Here is a 17314-nt window from a genome sequence, read left to right as displayed (position 1 = left end):
ATGAGGTTTGCACAAGATATGTTCTCATTGGTTTATGATCAATATCGATGACCGAGGAGCTATTTGTGGTTGCCTTTTCCAGTTCGGGCAGCAGAATATCACAATCACGAAGGAGAGAAACACATTCTCAGGGTGTAAAATAGTTTTATTGAGAAGAAGCCCGATGTGTTTCAGCCTGTCCTTTTTTTTAAGGCCTTTTTCAGGGGGCTGTAACATTAATGGTAAAACACGAGTACAATGAAACATGTAGTATTAAACCATATGCGATTAGATTCATAGCCAATAGTTAGGAATGATGAGAATTATAGTCCAATTTCTAGAGGGCCACAGGACTCTCCATCCTCGTATTTTTAAACCCTCCTGGCAAATGGTGCTCTGACCCACACCCAGGAGGTGAAGAAAAACTAGATGAGTGAGTTTCCAAAACAGATGTATGCTTTTATTAAAGAATTTGGCATTTTTGACAATAAATTAATAATTTCCAAGATATTCTGACATCGATAGAACATGTTTGCCAGTAGTAAGGTCCCTAAAGATGGGAATTTCTGCCTGGCTCAGTCTGGGCTCTAGGCCCAGCTCAAGGCGACTCGCCGCCTCTTGAGCATGCCTTGCCGCCCTGCGCACCCGCGCTACCAGTGCTGTTGCCAGCTGGCGTTCTTTTCTTGGGCATGTGTACATCCCCCCCCCCCCCCCGGAAGTCTCAAGTCTCACTAGACCTGGGACTTCTGGAGAGGTGTAGAAGTGGCGGCTTCTCGTTCCGATTGGTCACCTGAATGGCTCACCAGCCATGCAGGCAAGCAGAGGGAACAGGGCGGCAGGATGACGTGTGGGCAGTTTAGGTGGGCATCCACCACTTCTTGCTCCTCCCGGCCACATACAGGTGGCCGCTTGCCTAAGTGCCTCCCGGCCGCCTAGATTACTCACTTGGGCAGCTGGCTGGCTGTGCCTACTGGCCTCACTCACTGCTTCTTGGTCCTGCCAGGACCAAGGGGTGGTGGGTGCAGGCATTGGATGTGGCCTGACATTTGCCCAAACAAGCAGTCCAGGTGGGCGGGAGCCACTTGGGAGGCCTGCGGGAGTGGCCACTTCTTGGTCCCACTGACTGCTTACAGGTGGGCAGAGGGACCAAGAAACAGTGGGTGCTGTGCAGCTCTTTTAAAATTTTCCCATGGAAGGCTGGCCCTGCCGGACTCCTTGCTTGACTAACCCCATCTCCTCTATGCCCCCCCAGTTGTTCCAGTCTTCCTCCTTTGCTCTTCCCAACAAAATCAGAAGAACACTTGGCCTAGCATGTCACCTGACCCCAAGTGTATACAATGACGCAGTTCAACACAGTGAACACTTCTCATTCTCAACTGCACGTATTGGATCATTCTTCATAAGCAGGGAAAGAGTGATAGAAATAAATAAGGAATAGGGAGTGTTAGACAACCTTAATTTTGGTGCAGTGTTTCAACATAACCCCGCTCTCTACTTTAAAAAAAAAGAAAAGAAGGGGTAGATGATTCCTTCCCACTGATCTTAATCTTTTCCCCAGCAGGGCTCTTCTGTCAGCAATATTCAGCAGATGAAGAAGCAATTGATGGGCAAGTCTACATGTATTGCCTTTATGCCAGATAAACAGCCTTATCATGGTTTAAGAGTCCTGCCAAAACAAATGTTCAACCCTAGATGGATTATTTTCCTAGCTTTTGGAGGTGGGGGTGGTGTCGAGAGGGTATGATTGTTTCAAAATACTGCAATGAAGGGAAGCCCCTAATGTGTCAGCTTTCAGTTTTTACATGGTTTCATTAATTTCTACCACTCCTGGCGCACCCAGGGAGTAGTAAGACCTATAATCGTAACCTTGTAAGACGGTAGTCCATTGCATGGCACTTGTGAAACTGTACACACAGCGTTAGACCAGCCTTCTCCAATGTGGTGGCTTCCAGATGTCTTGGATTCCATGGTCAGGGATGATGGGAGTTGTAGTACAAGATATCTAGAGGGCACCAGGTAAACAAAGGCAGTGCCAGACGGTCACCCATGAGGGAGTGGCAGCAATTGTGGAGGCGGCAGCGACGGCATGGATTCTCGTCAAGGTTCAGCACTTCAGTCCAGCTCCCCACCAAACAAAGAAAAAGGGTCGGATCTCCTCCCCAGAGAAAGTGGCCGAAGGGAAAGTGTAGATCCAGTCATCTGTATCAGCATCAAAAAATGCCACACTCCCTTCTTCATAGTCCAGCAGCACCCGGATCTTCTTGCGCTCACCTCTCCAAGTCAAAAGACTCCGCTCAGGGCAAGTTAACGCCCAGAAGGGCTCAGACGAGACTCCGCCAAACCTTGTCTTCCCCACAGCCCAGATTCCCTCATTCGGATTAATGCTGATGTATCCCTTTCTCCTGACAGACTCTTTTGCAATCCCAACGGCCCACGTTGCCCCTTCCTTTTCCTCTTCCTCCTCTTCTACTTCCACTTCCCACCAATGTCTTCCTGAGACGAATCTCTCATCGCCCAGCACGTAGAGCATACTGTCAAATCTCTCGGCGTTGTTGGGCACAGCCTGCTTTTTCCGTCCCCTCTGCACACACCGGCGATCCTCGGACAGAGCGAGGAAGGGATGAGCTGTGTCTAGATCCAGAGTCACACGCTCTGCAGGAGAGAGAGAGAGAGAGAGAATGTCTGAGGAGGCTGGATGTGGACAGGGGAAGGGATGTAACTTAGCTCCAGGAGAGAGACTCAGAAGAAGTTGAGATTCACCTGAATCTGGTCAGTAGGCCCAGCAAAAAGCAGGGGAAGAGATGAAGGTTTAGGTCTGGGAGAAAGCAAGGCTCATAGAAACAACTGGGGACCCGGTCATAAGGCTTGGATTTTAAAGTCTCACATTCTTAACGGAGCAGATGCTAAACAATTCTAAAAGATATATATCAACTCTCAATGTAAAGGAGATGAAATAGCAAAAGGTAGCCATGTTGGCCATAAGCAAAATTCCATGCAATACTGGTATTAGGCCAATCAAAAGACTGCAAAAAAATGTGACAGCTTTTGAGATCTCCAGATCTTTTCATCGGGCAAGATGTTACAAAAGGCAGGTTGGGTTTGGGAGATGATGTATTAGTATGCATTGATACAATGCTTTTGAGGATTCGTTACATTTCAAAATCCTTACATCAGCCCTATAAGCCCCCTTATCATAGAATCATAGAATAGTAGAGTTGGAAGAGGCCTACAAGGCCATCGAGTCCAACCCCCTGCTCAATGCAGGGATCCACCCTAAAGCATCCCTGACAGATGGTTGTCCAGCTGCCTCTTGAAGGCCGCTAGTGTGGGACATATTGTGAAGGGAGTATCCCATGATCACCAGGGATCAGGGCTGTGCTGCTGGCCTTATCACTGGCATCAGGCACGCTGCTGGCCTTGTCCAATGGACACCCACACAGGTGGAGGGAATCCGCTGACCCAGGATTATCTGCTTGCGTGCAGGCTTCCATAAAATTAGGACCCTCACATGATTGGGAGTTTCAACTGTGAGAAACTGTTTACATGGAAGCTTTTTACTTCAGACAACCAGCTAAAGCAAAATCCCCTTTTGGAGAAGGTCTTAGGGCTGCAATCCAGTGGTGGGGCCAAAAGCTCTTTACTGCCAATAACTGAACCTTAGGGGAAGCGCTTCAATCTTTTTGAATGGGGAGGAAAAAAACTGCAGAAAAGATGGGAAACCTGAAACGACTGGTGGTCAGGGGAAGGAGGCGTGGCCATCTGAAGAACTCCGGAGGACGGATTGGGACTTTGGACCAGAGGGCTCACAGGCCTGAGATTCCGCACCCCTAGCCCAAAGCACCCATAAGGGGTGGCCGTTTATAAAAAAAATAAAACTTCCCTTCTCCTTTATTTCTTTATCAAATCTATCATATAAATAATTACCTTTGTTCAGCATTTGAATCAGTGACCCTGTTAAGTGAAGGAAAGGATGACAGATTTACAATCAGATCATAAGTTTAGAAAATACGTCAATCCATGAGAAAAATAAACCCACCCACTAAATTCTGGATTAGTCTTTTCATCAGGCCTATAGTGAATGAATAATTTGGGGGTTACAGATGAGGCCCTTCCTTGACCCTTTCCAAAAAAACCAAAACAAAAAACAGGTGCTCTTCAACAGGTCTATTCCCATTCAGGACCCCCCCAAAATGACCTTTGCTCTGTACTTCATCCGGATATTCTAATCCCTTTCATGCATGTTAAGCATGAATCAGCTCCTACCCCTGAGGTTGTTCGGCTTCTCCCATCCCCTCTGACCATGCATTTGGCTCTCCTGCAGACCTGTGGATGTCTGGCAGCTGGGATCCCTTTCTGGAAGGGAAGGCCCAGTGGTCTCCCATCCAGGCGCTGGCCACATCCAGACCTGCTTAGCTTCAGCAGGGGGTTGCATCATATGACCTTCAGGCCATGCTGTGGGACTTAGAAGCAGTGGAAGTGTGCCAGGGAAGATAACATAAGTCCCACAGCATGACCCAAAGGTCATACGATATAACCCACCCACCCACCCCTGATGAAGCTAAGCAGGTCTGGGTCTGGCCAGCACCTGGATGGAAGACTACTGGGCCTTCACTTCCAGAAAGCGGATACAATGGGAGAAATGTAATTAAGAGAAGCTGACACTTCAGACAGCTCGAAGATAATTCCAGAGAAAGTTATCAAACTTCTTTTATCACAACACCAAACTGGAAATGGAACATTCCCAGAAACTTTGATGTTTCCCCTCCCTGAATTGTCCCACAATACCTTCTAATTTCTCCATAATATTCTTTAGAAGTGAACACTTCTGAGAGAAACCCCCGAGTCTCTCTTCCAGGTCTGGAGAAATTTCCAGCAGTTGCTCCTTCTGATACCTGAAAGGAAGATGATTCAGTTTATGGAATGGTTAAAGGACATCCGACATGTCCCTTTGCAAGCTGGTGTCCTGAAAGCATAGAATCATAGATGGTGGGAGCCATCTAGTCCAACACTCAGGGAACCCCAGAGCGACAGCATCCCCAACAGATGGCTCTGCTAGAAGACCTCCAACTGGGAACAGCCCATCACCATCCCTAGGTAATTCGTTTCATGGTTGAACTGCTCTTTCTACGAAGAGGTTTTGCATAGTATTTTGCCTCCCTCCTTCTTAAAATGTAACAGCTAGAACTAGATGCAGGACTCTCAATGGCCCTATTCAGAAGACACCTTAAACTACGGCTTTAACCATGGTGGCGAAGACTTTTTGCCTTAGCCACCGTGGTTAAAGCAGCCATGGTTTACGGTGTCTTCTGAACAGGGCCAATGAGATAGATCTAACTAGTGAGGTCTGAGTAGTGCAGAATAAAGTGGATCTATTACTTCTTACGTCTTAGAAACTATGGTTCTATTAATGCAACTTAAAATAGCTTTTCTCTCCTTTTTTTGCAGTTGCATCATGATGCTGACTCATATTCAGCTTGTGATCAACTGCAGTCCTGAGACACTGAGCTCCTTCAGATGGGGGAAAACCATGTTCCCTTACCGTTGGCTCTGAAGTTGCATCTCTTCTGCAACCAGCTGCAATTACCCAGAAGAGAGCAGGAAGAGAAGCGACCACATGGCCCATTCAGTGTAGTGGGACAGCACCCTCTAGTGGGCGTTTTATAGCCAAACTTCTGCACACACGGAAGGAAATAGCGTCAAATGTCGCTATAACTAAGAAGTGTCACGTTTTTGGAGGATTATTTTACAACAACAAAAAATGGCGGGAGCAGCAGGAGACCAGCGGAAGAGGCACAGGAGAAACACTTCGTCATCAAAATGACCCCCAAAGATCCGTGAGTGGCCAGTCACGAGCGTGTGATAAAACGCTCAGTTTTAACATCTATTTTTGCCAAACCAGGTATCCCCCATCCCACACGTGCTTTGTTTTTTTGGTCTAAATGCAAACTTTGTTTGGGTCTCCACACTTAATATTGTTAGTTCCAGCCTAGTTTTGCATTCTAGCAAGGCGAGTTTCAATTGTATTCCTTTCTCAGGTGTTAGCTATTCCTCCCAGTTTTGTGTCATTTGTAAAATGGATAAGGATTCCCTCCACTCCTTCATGTATTTCACTGATAAAAGTGTTGAAAAGTGCTGGGCTCAGGATACGGCCCTGTGGCACCCTACCCGAAAGCTCCCTCCAATTTGATGTTTTTCAATACTCTAACCGTGTGTAACAAGAAGGAGGAAATAGAAAGGGGAGTGAGAAGGAGCCACATACCTGTTCAAGGGACGTCTGGTGTCCTGAAAGAGAGAATGAAAGAAATGGCTCTTAAACTGCACAGACAGAACTCACATTGGAATGCATTTGCCTCTGTATTGAGTTTGTTAGTGAGCAAAAATACAGATTTCACAGAGTTCCAAAATGCTGCTAAGAGACCTGTATAGCCTAACACAGGTAGTAGATTTTAGAAGGCTTTAGCTTGACAACAGCAAGTCTCCTTCTCTGGATGGGCCTCTCATAGTTATGCCATCCTTTTCTCATAGTCTTATCTTGGGATGGGATGGGAGGTTTTCACTCCTAACCAGGCCAATTATTTTCCCAGCTTAGATGTTTTGGGAACCTGTGAGAGGGAGCCCCCTGCTCCTTCTGAGAGGGGGGAGGGATGCAGCCTGTCAGCTCCTGAGAGAGAGAGAGAGAGAGAGAGAGAGAGAGAGAGAGAATCATAGAATCATAGAATAGCAGAGTTGGAAGGGGCCTACAAGACCATCGAGTCCAACCCCCTGACAATGCTCTGACATTGCTTCAGGAGGAACTGCTTGCACTATTGGCCTGGAGAACCTGCTGTAGCGCAAAGGGACGGCTTCTGTCTATCATGGGGGCTCCGACAGGGACCCAGCTATGAAAGCCTGATTAGCCGGAAGGAGGTGCGAACTTTCTTTGCTGGTATATATTCTGCATCCCTTTCCTATTGACAAACTGTCATCTTTTTGCACAAGTGGCTTGTTTCGTCTTGGTAACCAAAAGAACCCGATTGATGTCTTGGACCTGGAAGAACCAGAACCCAAACTCAACACAGCCTCTTTCCTGCCTGTGGAAAACGTGTGCCTCCTTCATTCAAAGGGACCTGACTGGTGTCCTTGTTTTTTTAAAGCTCACCTCCAAGAAGTTGCTGGCTGGCCGCTGGCACTTCCCTTCTATCTCTGTGATCAACTGACTGAGATGGGAAATCTCTTCAGAGCGTCTGGCGGCATTTCGTCCCTGCTTCTCTTCGATCTCTTGCTCCAGCTCTTCCAGCTCAGCCAGCCAGAAGCATGCTTTTTCCTCAAGATTCTTGTGCATTCGCTTAAAAGCGGCTGTGGTCTTCTGCTTCTCCACTCCCAACTCCGCCTGAAGGGAGAAAAATGGAAACCTGCGAAGGGGAAGAGCTGTTCCCCCTAGGACACTCTCTTCAAGATTAAAAAGGCAATCTGCTGAGCAGCAATGTATTTTTATTGCAAGGGAGAAAAACACAACTCTCGGCCACCTCAAGCCACCCTTCCCTGAGAAGTATTTGAATCTGCAAAGTCCCTCACGAGAATCACCAAAACCCCACCCTATTTTAGTGGGCCCACAAAAGTGTGTCTGTGTCTGTGTGCCTGGGGGGGGATATTTCGTCCTGCTCTATTTCAAACACTGAGATGTCTGTGGCCCTGATTATCAAAGATATGGGGAGCTGCCCAGTCCGGATTCATCCCCCCAAATGTGAACTGTAACAACAAACACCTACCAGCCACTTCTGGCTCCTCCGTTCCTCAGCCATTTTCCAATGCATACGCTTTTCTCTCTCTTCCTGCAGAGATTGCAATTGGGCCTGAATGTTTTCCTGCAGAAACAAAGAGCTCCATCACACCAGCGGTTTAAAACACTCTCGCCACATCTGGTATCTGGTTTTGCAGTGCGGGACTCGCACGACGTCGTCCCTGTCCTGCACCCATCTCTCCACTTCTCCTCCGTTTTGCAGATTATTTTGGTGTGGGGAAAGTCTGGATTATTTCTCCCAAGTGGATTTAATGTGCCCTTAAGCCTCTGTGTATTGCTGTCCTCTCGCTTTTTCCCTTGTTGGGTGTGTGCTTTGAATAGAGTCTTGCTGACAAAAGGGGAGGGCGGGGTGGTTCTCCTCCTCCAGCATGCCCTGTCGAACGAACGGACCTGCGCTTAGTTGGTTGAATGGATTTTTTACTGCTCCAACCCCATCCTCATTGCCCGCAGAAATGGGGCCCAGCCGATGAAAAGTTAAATCAGTAAAGCAAAGCCAGAGCGAGTGGGGGAAGGAGCCCACGCCCATCAGAGTACCACAACCAATGAACTGGAGGAGGAAGGAGAAGGGGTGGGGTGGAGTAGAAGAGCAATTAAGCGAGAGGGAGGTTTCATGGTGCAGCGCAATACCACAAACCCACATGAAAGGGACTATCACCTTGATGCGCTTATGAAACGGAGGTAAAAAACACGGAGGCAAACCAGGGGAAAAAATAGGTGTGATGGAGCCTAAAGTAGGATTTTGCTCTGGGCCCTCTACCTCCCTGCCTCTTTTGCTGGCTTTACTCTTATGGTCCCTAGCTAGCCCCCTCTCTCAGAGACCACCCAGGCTGCTGACAGTGGCCCTCCCCAGTCCCTCAAGCTTAGCCAGAAGAAGCATTTTTCTTTTCAGTTTTAGGTGGTGGGAAGGCAGCAGAACTCCACCCTCCACCCACCCTCTTCCTTTCCTCTGAAGAATGCTCAAGGCCTATGTGGACTCCAGAGGCATTCTGGGCATCCTGTAAGGAGGACAATGAGGTGGCTTGAGACCAGAACTGCTTTCCAGCTGCCCAAGGTATTTATTTTTAAAAATTCAAATAAAAACAACATCTGGAGGGCCACAAATTGCCCACCCTAAAAGTAGATTCAGATTTACTTTCTGTCCACCTGTTATACACAGCAGAAACTCTTCTTAGGAGTCTTGGGTTGCAATCCTATACTCACTGACCTAGGAGTAAATCCCATTGAATTAATGGATTTACTTCATAGTAGATATGCATAGGAGTTCACTGTTAAGAGGAGTGAATCTAAAAAAAGAAATCACTCTAAAAGGAAAACAAAACTATTTCTCCATTCGCAAAATCCCCTTCATTACCAGGGGAAGGCTTAAAAATGACAAGGAGGCCAGGGGAGGGCAACAATCAGTGGAACAGCTAAGTAATTTTAGACCCTGAAGGCAGAATCCTATGCATGTTTAGACAGAAAAAAGGCCTACCATTACCGGCCAGCATTCCTGGAAATGTAGGCCTTTATTTTCCTATCTAAACACGGATATGATTGCACCCTCCCTTTAGACAGCCATGTGTATTACTTCAGTTGCAACACAACTAATTTTTCTCTTCCCCCACACTGCTGTTGCATGCTTTGCAGCTGCTTGTGGGCTCTCCCACACTAGAGGCCTTCAAGAGGCAGCTGGACAGGCATCTATCAAGGAAGCTTTAAGGTGAATTCCTGCATTGAGCAGGGGGTTGGACTCGACAGCTTTATAAGCCCCTTCCAACTGTACGATTCTATGATTCTATGAACTGGACATGCTTAGCCTGGAGAAGAGAAGACTGTGGGGAGACATGACAGCACTCTTCAAATACTTGAAAGGTTGTTACGCAGAGGAGGGCCAGGATCTCTTCTCGATCCTCCCAGAGGGCAGGACATGGAATAATGGGCTCAAGTTACAGGAAGCCAGATTCCGGCTGGACATCAGGAAAAAAATCCTGACTGTTAGAGCAGTATGACAATGGGAGGTTGTGAGCTCTCCCACACTAGAGGAGATGTAGCTGGATAACCATCTGTCAAGTATGCCTTACGGCGGATTACTGCACTGAGCAGGGGGTTGGACTTGACGGCCTTACAGGCCCCTTCCAACTCTACTATTCTATGATACATTTGTGAAAGGCACCATCAGAGCCTGCTTCAGTTGGACACCCCCCCCTCACAGGGCTAACTGCCATCTTCACCCTGTGGGGAAGAAGATGCGAGGGAGACTGGAGCAGGCAGGCACCATCAGAGCCTGCTTCAGTTGGAAACCCCCCCCCCCCCCACAGGGCTAACTTCCATCTTCACCCTGTGGGGAAGAAGATGCGAGGGAGACTGGAGCAGGCAGGCACCATCAGAGCCTGCTTCAGTTGGAAACCCCCCCCCCCCCCACAGGGCTAACTGCCATCTTCACCCTGTGGGGAAGAACATGCGAGGGAGACTGGAGCAGGCAGGCACCATCAGAGCCTGCTTCAGTTGGACACCCCCCCCTCACAGGGCTAACTGCCATCTTCACCCTGTGGGGAAGAAGATGCGAGGGAGACTGGAGCAGGCAGGCACCATCAGAGCCTGCTTCAGTTGGAAACCCCCCCCCCCACAGGGCTAACTTCCATCTTCACCCTGTGGGGAAGAAGATGCGAGGGAGACTGGAGCAGGCAGGCACCATCAGAGCCTGCTTCAGTTGGAACCCCCCCCCCCCACAGGGCTAACTTCCATCTTCACCCTGTGGGGAAGAACATGCGAGGGAGACTGGAGCAGGCAGGCACCATCAGAGCCTGCTTCAGTTGGACACCCCCCCCTCACAGGGCTAACTGCCATCTTCACCCTGTGGGGAAGAACATGCGAGGGAGACTGGAGCAGGCAGGCACCATCAGAGCATGCTTCAGTTGGACACCCCCCCCCCCTCACAGGCCTAACTTCCATCTTCACCCTGTGGGGAAGAAGATGCGAGGGAGACTGGAGCAGGCAGGCACCATCAGAGCCTGCTTCAGTTGGAACCCCCCCCCCCACAGGGCTAACTGCCATCTTCACCCTGTGGGGAAGAAGATGTGAGGGAGACTGGAGCAGGCAGGCACCATCAGAGCCTGCTTCAGTTGGAACCCCCCCCCCCCACAGGGCTAACTTCCATCTTCACCCTGTGGGGAAGAAGATGCGAGGGAGACTGGAGCAGGCAGGCACCATCAGAGCCTGCTTCAGTTGGAAACCCCCCCCCCCCCCCACAGGGCTAACTTCCATCTTCACCCTGTGGGGAAGAAGATGCGAGGGAGACTGGAGCAGGCAGGCACCATCAGAGCCTGCTTCAGTTGGAAACCCCCCCCCCCCCCCACAGGGCTAACTGCCATCTTCACCCTGTGGGGAAGAAGATGTGAGGGAGACTGGAGCAGGCAGGCACCATCAGAGCATGCTTCAGTTGGAACCCCCCCCCCCCCCACAGGGCTAACTTCCATCTTCACCCTGTGGGGAAGAAGATGCGAGGGAGACTGGAGCAGGCAGGCACCATCAGAGCCTGCTTCAGTTGGAAACCCCCCCCCCCCCCCACAGGGCTAACTTCCATCTTCACCCTGTGGGGAAGAAGATGCGAGGGAGACTGGAGCAGGCAGGCACCATCAGAGCCTGCTTCAGTTGGAAACCCCCCCCCCACAGGGCTAACTGCCATCTTCACCCTGTGGGGAAGAAGATGTGAGGGAGACTGGAGCAGGCAGGCACCATCAGAGCATGCTTCAGTTGGAACCCCCCCCCCCCCCACAGGGCTAACTTCCATCTTCACCCTGTGGGGAAGAAGATGCGAGGGAGACTGGAGCAGGCAGGCACCATCAGAGCCTGCTTCAGTTGGAAACCCCCCCCCCCCCCACAGGGCTAACTTCCATCTTCACCCTGTGGGGAAGAAGATGCGAGGGAGACTGGAGCAGGCAGGCACCATCAGAGCATGCTTCAGTTGGAACCCCCCCCCCCCACAGGGCTAACTTCCATCTTCACCCTGTGGGGAAGAACATGCGAGGGAGACTGGAGCAGGCAGGCACCATCAGAGCCTGCTTCAGTTGGACACCCCCCCCCTCACAGGGCTAACTGCCATCTTCACCCTGTGGGGAAGAACATGCGAGGGAGACTGGAGCAGGCAGGCACCATCAGAGCATGCTTCAGTTGGACACCCCCCCCCCCTCACAGGCCTAACTTCCATCTTCACCCTGTGGGGAAGAAGATGTGAGGGAGACTGGAGCAGGCAGGCACCATCAGAGCATGCTTCAGTTGGAACCCCCCCCCCCCACAGGGCTAACTTCCATCTTCACCCTGTGGGGAAGAAGATGCGAGGGAGACTGGAGCAGGCAGGGACCATCAGAGCCTGCTTCAGTTGGAAACCCCCCCCCCCCCCCCACAGGGCTAACTTCCATCTTCACCCTGTGGGGAAGAAGATGCGAGGGAGACTGGAGCAGGCAGGCACCATCAGAGCATGCTTCAGTTGGACACCCCCCCTCCCCACAGGGCTAACTGCCATCTTCACCTTGTGGGGAAGAAGGAGCTGTTGGTTTGCCCCTCCATTGGGAGATGAGAGGACGGAGCAGGGCCTTCCCACCAGCCTAAGCAGTCTCCTTGATGTCTTTTTATTTTCTCCCTCTTCCCTCCCCATACACTTTTCCTTGTGTGTCATGTCTTTTTTTAGAATGTTAGCCTGAGGGTAGGGACTGTCTTCTTTATTGATATATTGTAAGCCGCTCCGAGAGCCTTTTGGCTGAGGTGCGGGATAAAAATACTCTAAATAAATAAATAAATAAATAAATGTGTTAGCGCAAAAAACAAACAAACCCCAAACTCGTCCCCACCCGTTTGCCAAATCTAATAGATAAATTTGGAACATAGGAGGTTGCCTTATACCGAGTCAGACCATGGGTCTATCTAGCCCAGTACTGTCTGTCGACACTGACCGGCAGCAGCTCTACAGAGTTTCAGGCAGGAGTCTTTCCTACCCCTACCTGCAGATGCTGGTTACGGAACACAAGCATGTGTTCTACAAGCATGTGTTCTACAACTCAGAAAAAAGCTCTGAGCATGTGCCATTTTGCATTTTAAACTCAAATCATAGCTCCATTGTGACTACAGGAATAAAAATGGGAGTTTGCTTCTGCTGCGAGGGACATTTACTTAAGAATCAGCACCATTTTGTTGTAAGAACAGAAGAAGAGCAATGCTGGATCAGAGCAAGGGTCCATCTAGTCCAGCATTCACATTCTGGGCAAACGGCTGCCTACGGGAAACCCACAAGGAGGACTTGAGTGCACAGCATCCTCCCGCCCCTGTTCCCCAGCAACTGGTGTACATGGGCATAAGGCCTCTGATATTGGAGGTAGCATATAGCCATCAGAGCTAGTGTAGCCATTGATAGCTTTCTCCTCTAGAAATTTGTCTAACCCCCTTTTAAAGCCATCCAAATTGATAGCCTTCAGGATATATTTTTTATTATAATAATAATAATAATAATAATAATAATAATAATAATAATAATAATTGAACATCTGTAACCAACTCCATGCCTAGCTGGCTGCCCTCTGGCTCTAAAATAAGAAGAAAGGATTCTGTAATGAGCAGCAACAGTTCTGGTTGGCTGTGTCATGTCTTAACCAGCCCTGGTGCTGGGCCTGTTTATCTCTGCTCCCCTCCCATTTTCTGGGGCCCTGGACATCGCTGCCCCACTGGGAGCAATGCGTCTCTGCAGACATGCACTTTGCAGCCCACTAAATCTTTTATGGATTTTTACTGAATATGTTCTTATGGATGTTTATTGCTTGTTCTTATGGATGTTTATCATCATCATCTTGTATGCCACCTTGAGAAAGTTTCATCCTTAAAGGCGGCCTAGAAATAATTATAAATAAATTTTAAAAATGATGAAAATCCCACTCAGAGTGATTCCAGGCTGAACAGCAAGCCAAATCTTTTATCCTTAAATGGTCAGGCCTAGAGAGTGATCAAACATTAGGAAGAGGCTTTGTACAGGGATCATAGAATCATAGAATAGCAGAGTTGGAAGGGGCCTACAAGGCCATCGAGTCCAACGCCCTGCTCAATGCAGGAATCCACCTTAAAGCATCCCTGGCAGATGGTTGACCAGCTGCCTCTTGAAGGCCTCTAGTGTGGGAGAGCCCACAACCTCCCTAGGTAACTGATTCCATTGTCGTACTGCTCTAACAGTCAGGAGAAGGACCCAGGAAATTTCATAGATGAGATAGCAGACTGAAGCAAAGGAATCTGGTTCCTTCCCATGTTTCCCTAAACCCTCCTAACTGGAAATATCCCCATGGCTCCTATTCCTCCTCCCTGCAGCATCACCCTGCCACAGTTCTCGTACACAACACACAAACACACACATTCTCTCTCCCCTCCCCAATTTCTCTCCCTCCATAAGAATCCAAGGGGAAGGCCTTCACTCCTGTACAAATAAAGTGATGCACTTACCACCCTATTAAGAATTAAGCCTGCTCCTATCGACAAGTTGTGGGCTCTCCTAGAGAGCACACTAGAGGCCTTCAAGAGGCAGCTGGACAACCATCTGTCAAGTATGCTGTAGGGTGGATTCCTGCATTGAGCAGGGGGTTGGACTCAATGGCCTTTTAGGCCCCTTCCAACTCTACTATTCTATGATCTGCAGAAGCCCTAACTTCTGTTCCAGGATCAGTCTAAATCATGAGGGACAGAAACTTGAGGAACCATGTTTACTAGTATACAGCCACCCATCCAACTGGTGCTTTCCTACCTTATACTCTTGGAAAGTGAACTACTGAGAAACAAGGGGGCGGTATTGACATGCTGGGGCCTGGAGATCCATGGATTACAGAAGTTAAAAAAAAGGAAACCTTTAGAAATTGAAACCCTAAGAGGGTGTGCGTGTAACCCCTATGGAGTAGATCAGCCTTCCTCAACCTGGGGCGCTCCAGATGTGTTGGACTTCAACTCCCAGAATGCCCCAGCCAGCTGGCTGGGGCATTCTGGGAGATGCAGTCCAACACATCTGGAGTGCCCCAGGTTAAGGAAGGCTGGAGTAGATGGTTTAGTCCCTTGGGCAGGGTTTTCACTCAGAAGGAGGGCTAGAGAAGAAACAGCAGAAAGAAAGAGAACCAGTTCTGCTGAAAGCTGAACATTAGAAGAATTTCTGTTTAATTATAAGCTCTTATCACCTTGTATAAGGCAAATTGAACTGTTAATTGTGTACAGTAGCATTTCAAGGGGGTAGGGAATCATTTTTTGCATTTTTGATATTTGTACTAATTATATTATTGCAGGGCTAATACTCTGAACTGTTGTGTTACTGGTTGGGGATTAACCCAGTGAAATAAAAGTTGAGGGGGAAAATCTATAAAAGGGACTTCTGAAATACTCAGCACCTGGAGATACAATATCACGCAGGACTGGGCTCCAAGCAAGAGATCCATATTTTTGATGTTTGCACATAGAAGGACAAATTGTGGCATACTTCTGTAATTGGATGTTTACTAAAGACATCTTTGCAAGTTTATTCTAATTCCCATAGCATCCACACACACACCACAAGAGCCCAATGAAGGCTAAGCAGGCTCAGCCACCACAGAATGCCCAGTGTCTGCTTTGGGGCTGGGGGAGACAGAAAATGCAGAGGATCAGGACCTTCCAGTGTAGGTGGTGGTGGGGGGAAACCTTCGGAAAGATAAAGCTTCAGCACTTCCTTAGAGGTCTAAAGACTTGAAACGCACAATCCTGCCAAAGTTAGGCAGTTAGATCCCAATGGGGAAAGAGTGAAATACCAGATTACGATTTCATTCAAATCAATGGGATATGCAACTCACTCCTACGCACGTTTACTTTGAAGTAAGCCTAGGGTGACCAAATGAAAAGGAGGACAGGGCTCCTGTATCTTTAACAGTTGCATGGGAAAGGGAATTTCAGCAGGTTCCATTTATACGCATGCCGCACCTGGTGAAATCCCCTTTTCATCACAACAGTTAAAGCTGCCCTCTTTTGTATCTGGTTGCTCTAGTACAGCGCCTGCCGCTTTAAACTGTTGTGATGAAGAGGGAATTTCACCAGGTTCTGCATGCAGACAAATGACAACAGTTGTAATTCCCTTTTCTATGCAACCGTTAAAGGCACAGGAGCCCTGTCCTCCTTTCTATATGGTCACCCTACGTAAGCCCCTAGGTGGTTTGTATTGGATCGCCGTCTCAGATGGGCTTAAATTGTGACAGGCTAGTGCTTGAAATCTCCCCCTCCCCCGTTAGCAATCTATTCACTCAAGACTCATTTGAGGGCCACGTGGTGCTGTTTGTGTCAGCGCCCCCCCAATCCCCCCCCCACTTTTATTTCTGTTTTATTTCCCCGTATTTCTCTCTCCGACGTATCCCGAGAGGAGCTGCAGCCGGCTGCTTCGCTGAACAGAGCCGTCCCACACGGCCACGTTTTGCAGGCGACCCATCCCCGGTGGGGGATCTCCTACCTGGTACTCTTGGGCAGCCTCCTCCATAGGAATCACCTGGTGCTCCCGGTGCTCCTTGGACCTGTCGCACACCACGCAAATGGGGGCCGCATCGTCCTTGCAGAAGAGCTTCAGGGGCTCCTGGTGCGTCTCGCAGACCCTTCCTCCTCCCCCTCCTCCTTCCCCGCCCCCTCCGGCCCCCCCCTTTCCCGCCTGCAGGCTGAACTTTTTGGCGATTTCCACCACGTTCGCCAGCTGCCGGTTGGGCCTGAAGCCGCTCTGCGTAATCGTTTCTCTGCACTGAGGGCAGGAAGCGTTGCCTTTCCGTTCCTCCCAGTAGCAGCTCAGGCAGGCCTGGCAGAAATTGTGGCCGCACTCCAGAATCACGGGGCCGCTGAAGTACTCCAGGCAGATGGGGCACGTCGTTTCCTCGCAGAACTCCTGGACGAGGCTCGGCGCTGCCATGGCCGCCCCTCCCCCGGGGGCAATGGCAAAGGGAGCGCCCTCCTTTCAGTTTTGATTTCAAGGCCAGCCCCGCCGGGGTGTTTCCTTTCCGAGAACCGACGAGAGGGAGAGGGAGGAACCGCAGTAGTTAGACTCAGAATTCTTTGAAGTCGAGCTGTTTTTAAATAGATAGATAGATAGATAGATAGATAGATAGATAGATAGATAGATAGATAGATATATGAAATGTATTTATTTATTTAAAACATTTGTATCCCCCCCTATATCACTAGGATCTCAGGACGACCTACAGATAAAATCATATAATATAAAACTGTTTACTGTTTATTTCGGGCATAGACCAGCACAGCAGAAAACATCATCAACAATAATATTATATAAAACTGTTTACTGTTTATTTACTTCGGGCATAGACCAGCACAGCAGAAAACATCATCAGCAACAACATTATATAAAACTGTTTACTTAGGGTGACCATATGAAAAGGAGGACAGGGCTCCTGTATCTTTAACAGTTGTATAGACAAGGGAATTTCAGCAGGTGTCATTTGTATATAGGGAGAACCTGGTGAAATTCCCTCTTCATCACAACAGTTAAAGCTGCAGGAGCTATCTTAAAGTATAGTATGTTTGTTTTAAATGTTG

At 48.9% G+C, this 17314-nt stretch overlaps 1 protein-coding gene across 1 annotated transcript; it reads right to left on the bottom strand.

Annotated features, from left to right (window-relative positions):
• Window positions 1-124: 124 nt before the first annotated feature.
• LOC134396021 (zinc finger protein RFP-like) lies at window positions 125-16679 on the bottom strand. Its single transcript, XM_063122345.1, has 7 exons — window positions 16227-16679; window positions 7728-7823; window positions 7118-7348; window positions 6239-6261; window positions 4765-4871; window positions 3904-3930; window positions 125-2631 (listed from the first exon to the last, which is right to left on the bottom strand). The coding sequence occupies exons 1-7, from the start codon at window positions 16668-16670 to the stop codon at window positions 2084-2086; spliced, it is 1476 nt and encodes a 491-aa protein (XP_062978415.1). The 5' UTR covers window positions 16671-16679; the 3' UTR covers window positions 125-2083.
• Between the last annotated feature and the right edge of the window lie 635 nt (window positions 16680-17314).

The sequence above is a fragment of the Elgaria multicarinata genome, chromosome 3 (assembly GCF_023053635.1).
Source record: "Elgaria multicarinata webbii isolate HBS135686 ecotype San Diego chromosome 3, rElgMul1.1.pri, whole genome shotgun sequence".
NCBI classification, from domain to species: Eukaryota; Metazoa; Chordata; class Lepidosauria; order Squamata; family Anguidae; genus Elgaria; species Elgaria multicarinata.
This window is presented reverse-complemented; position numbering and strand designations above follow the sequence as displayed.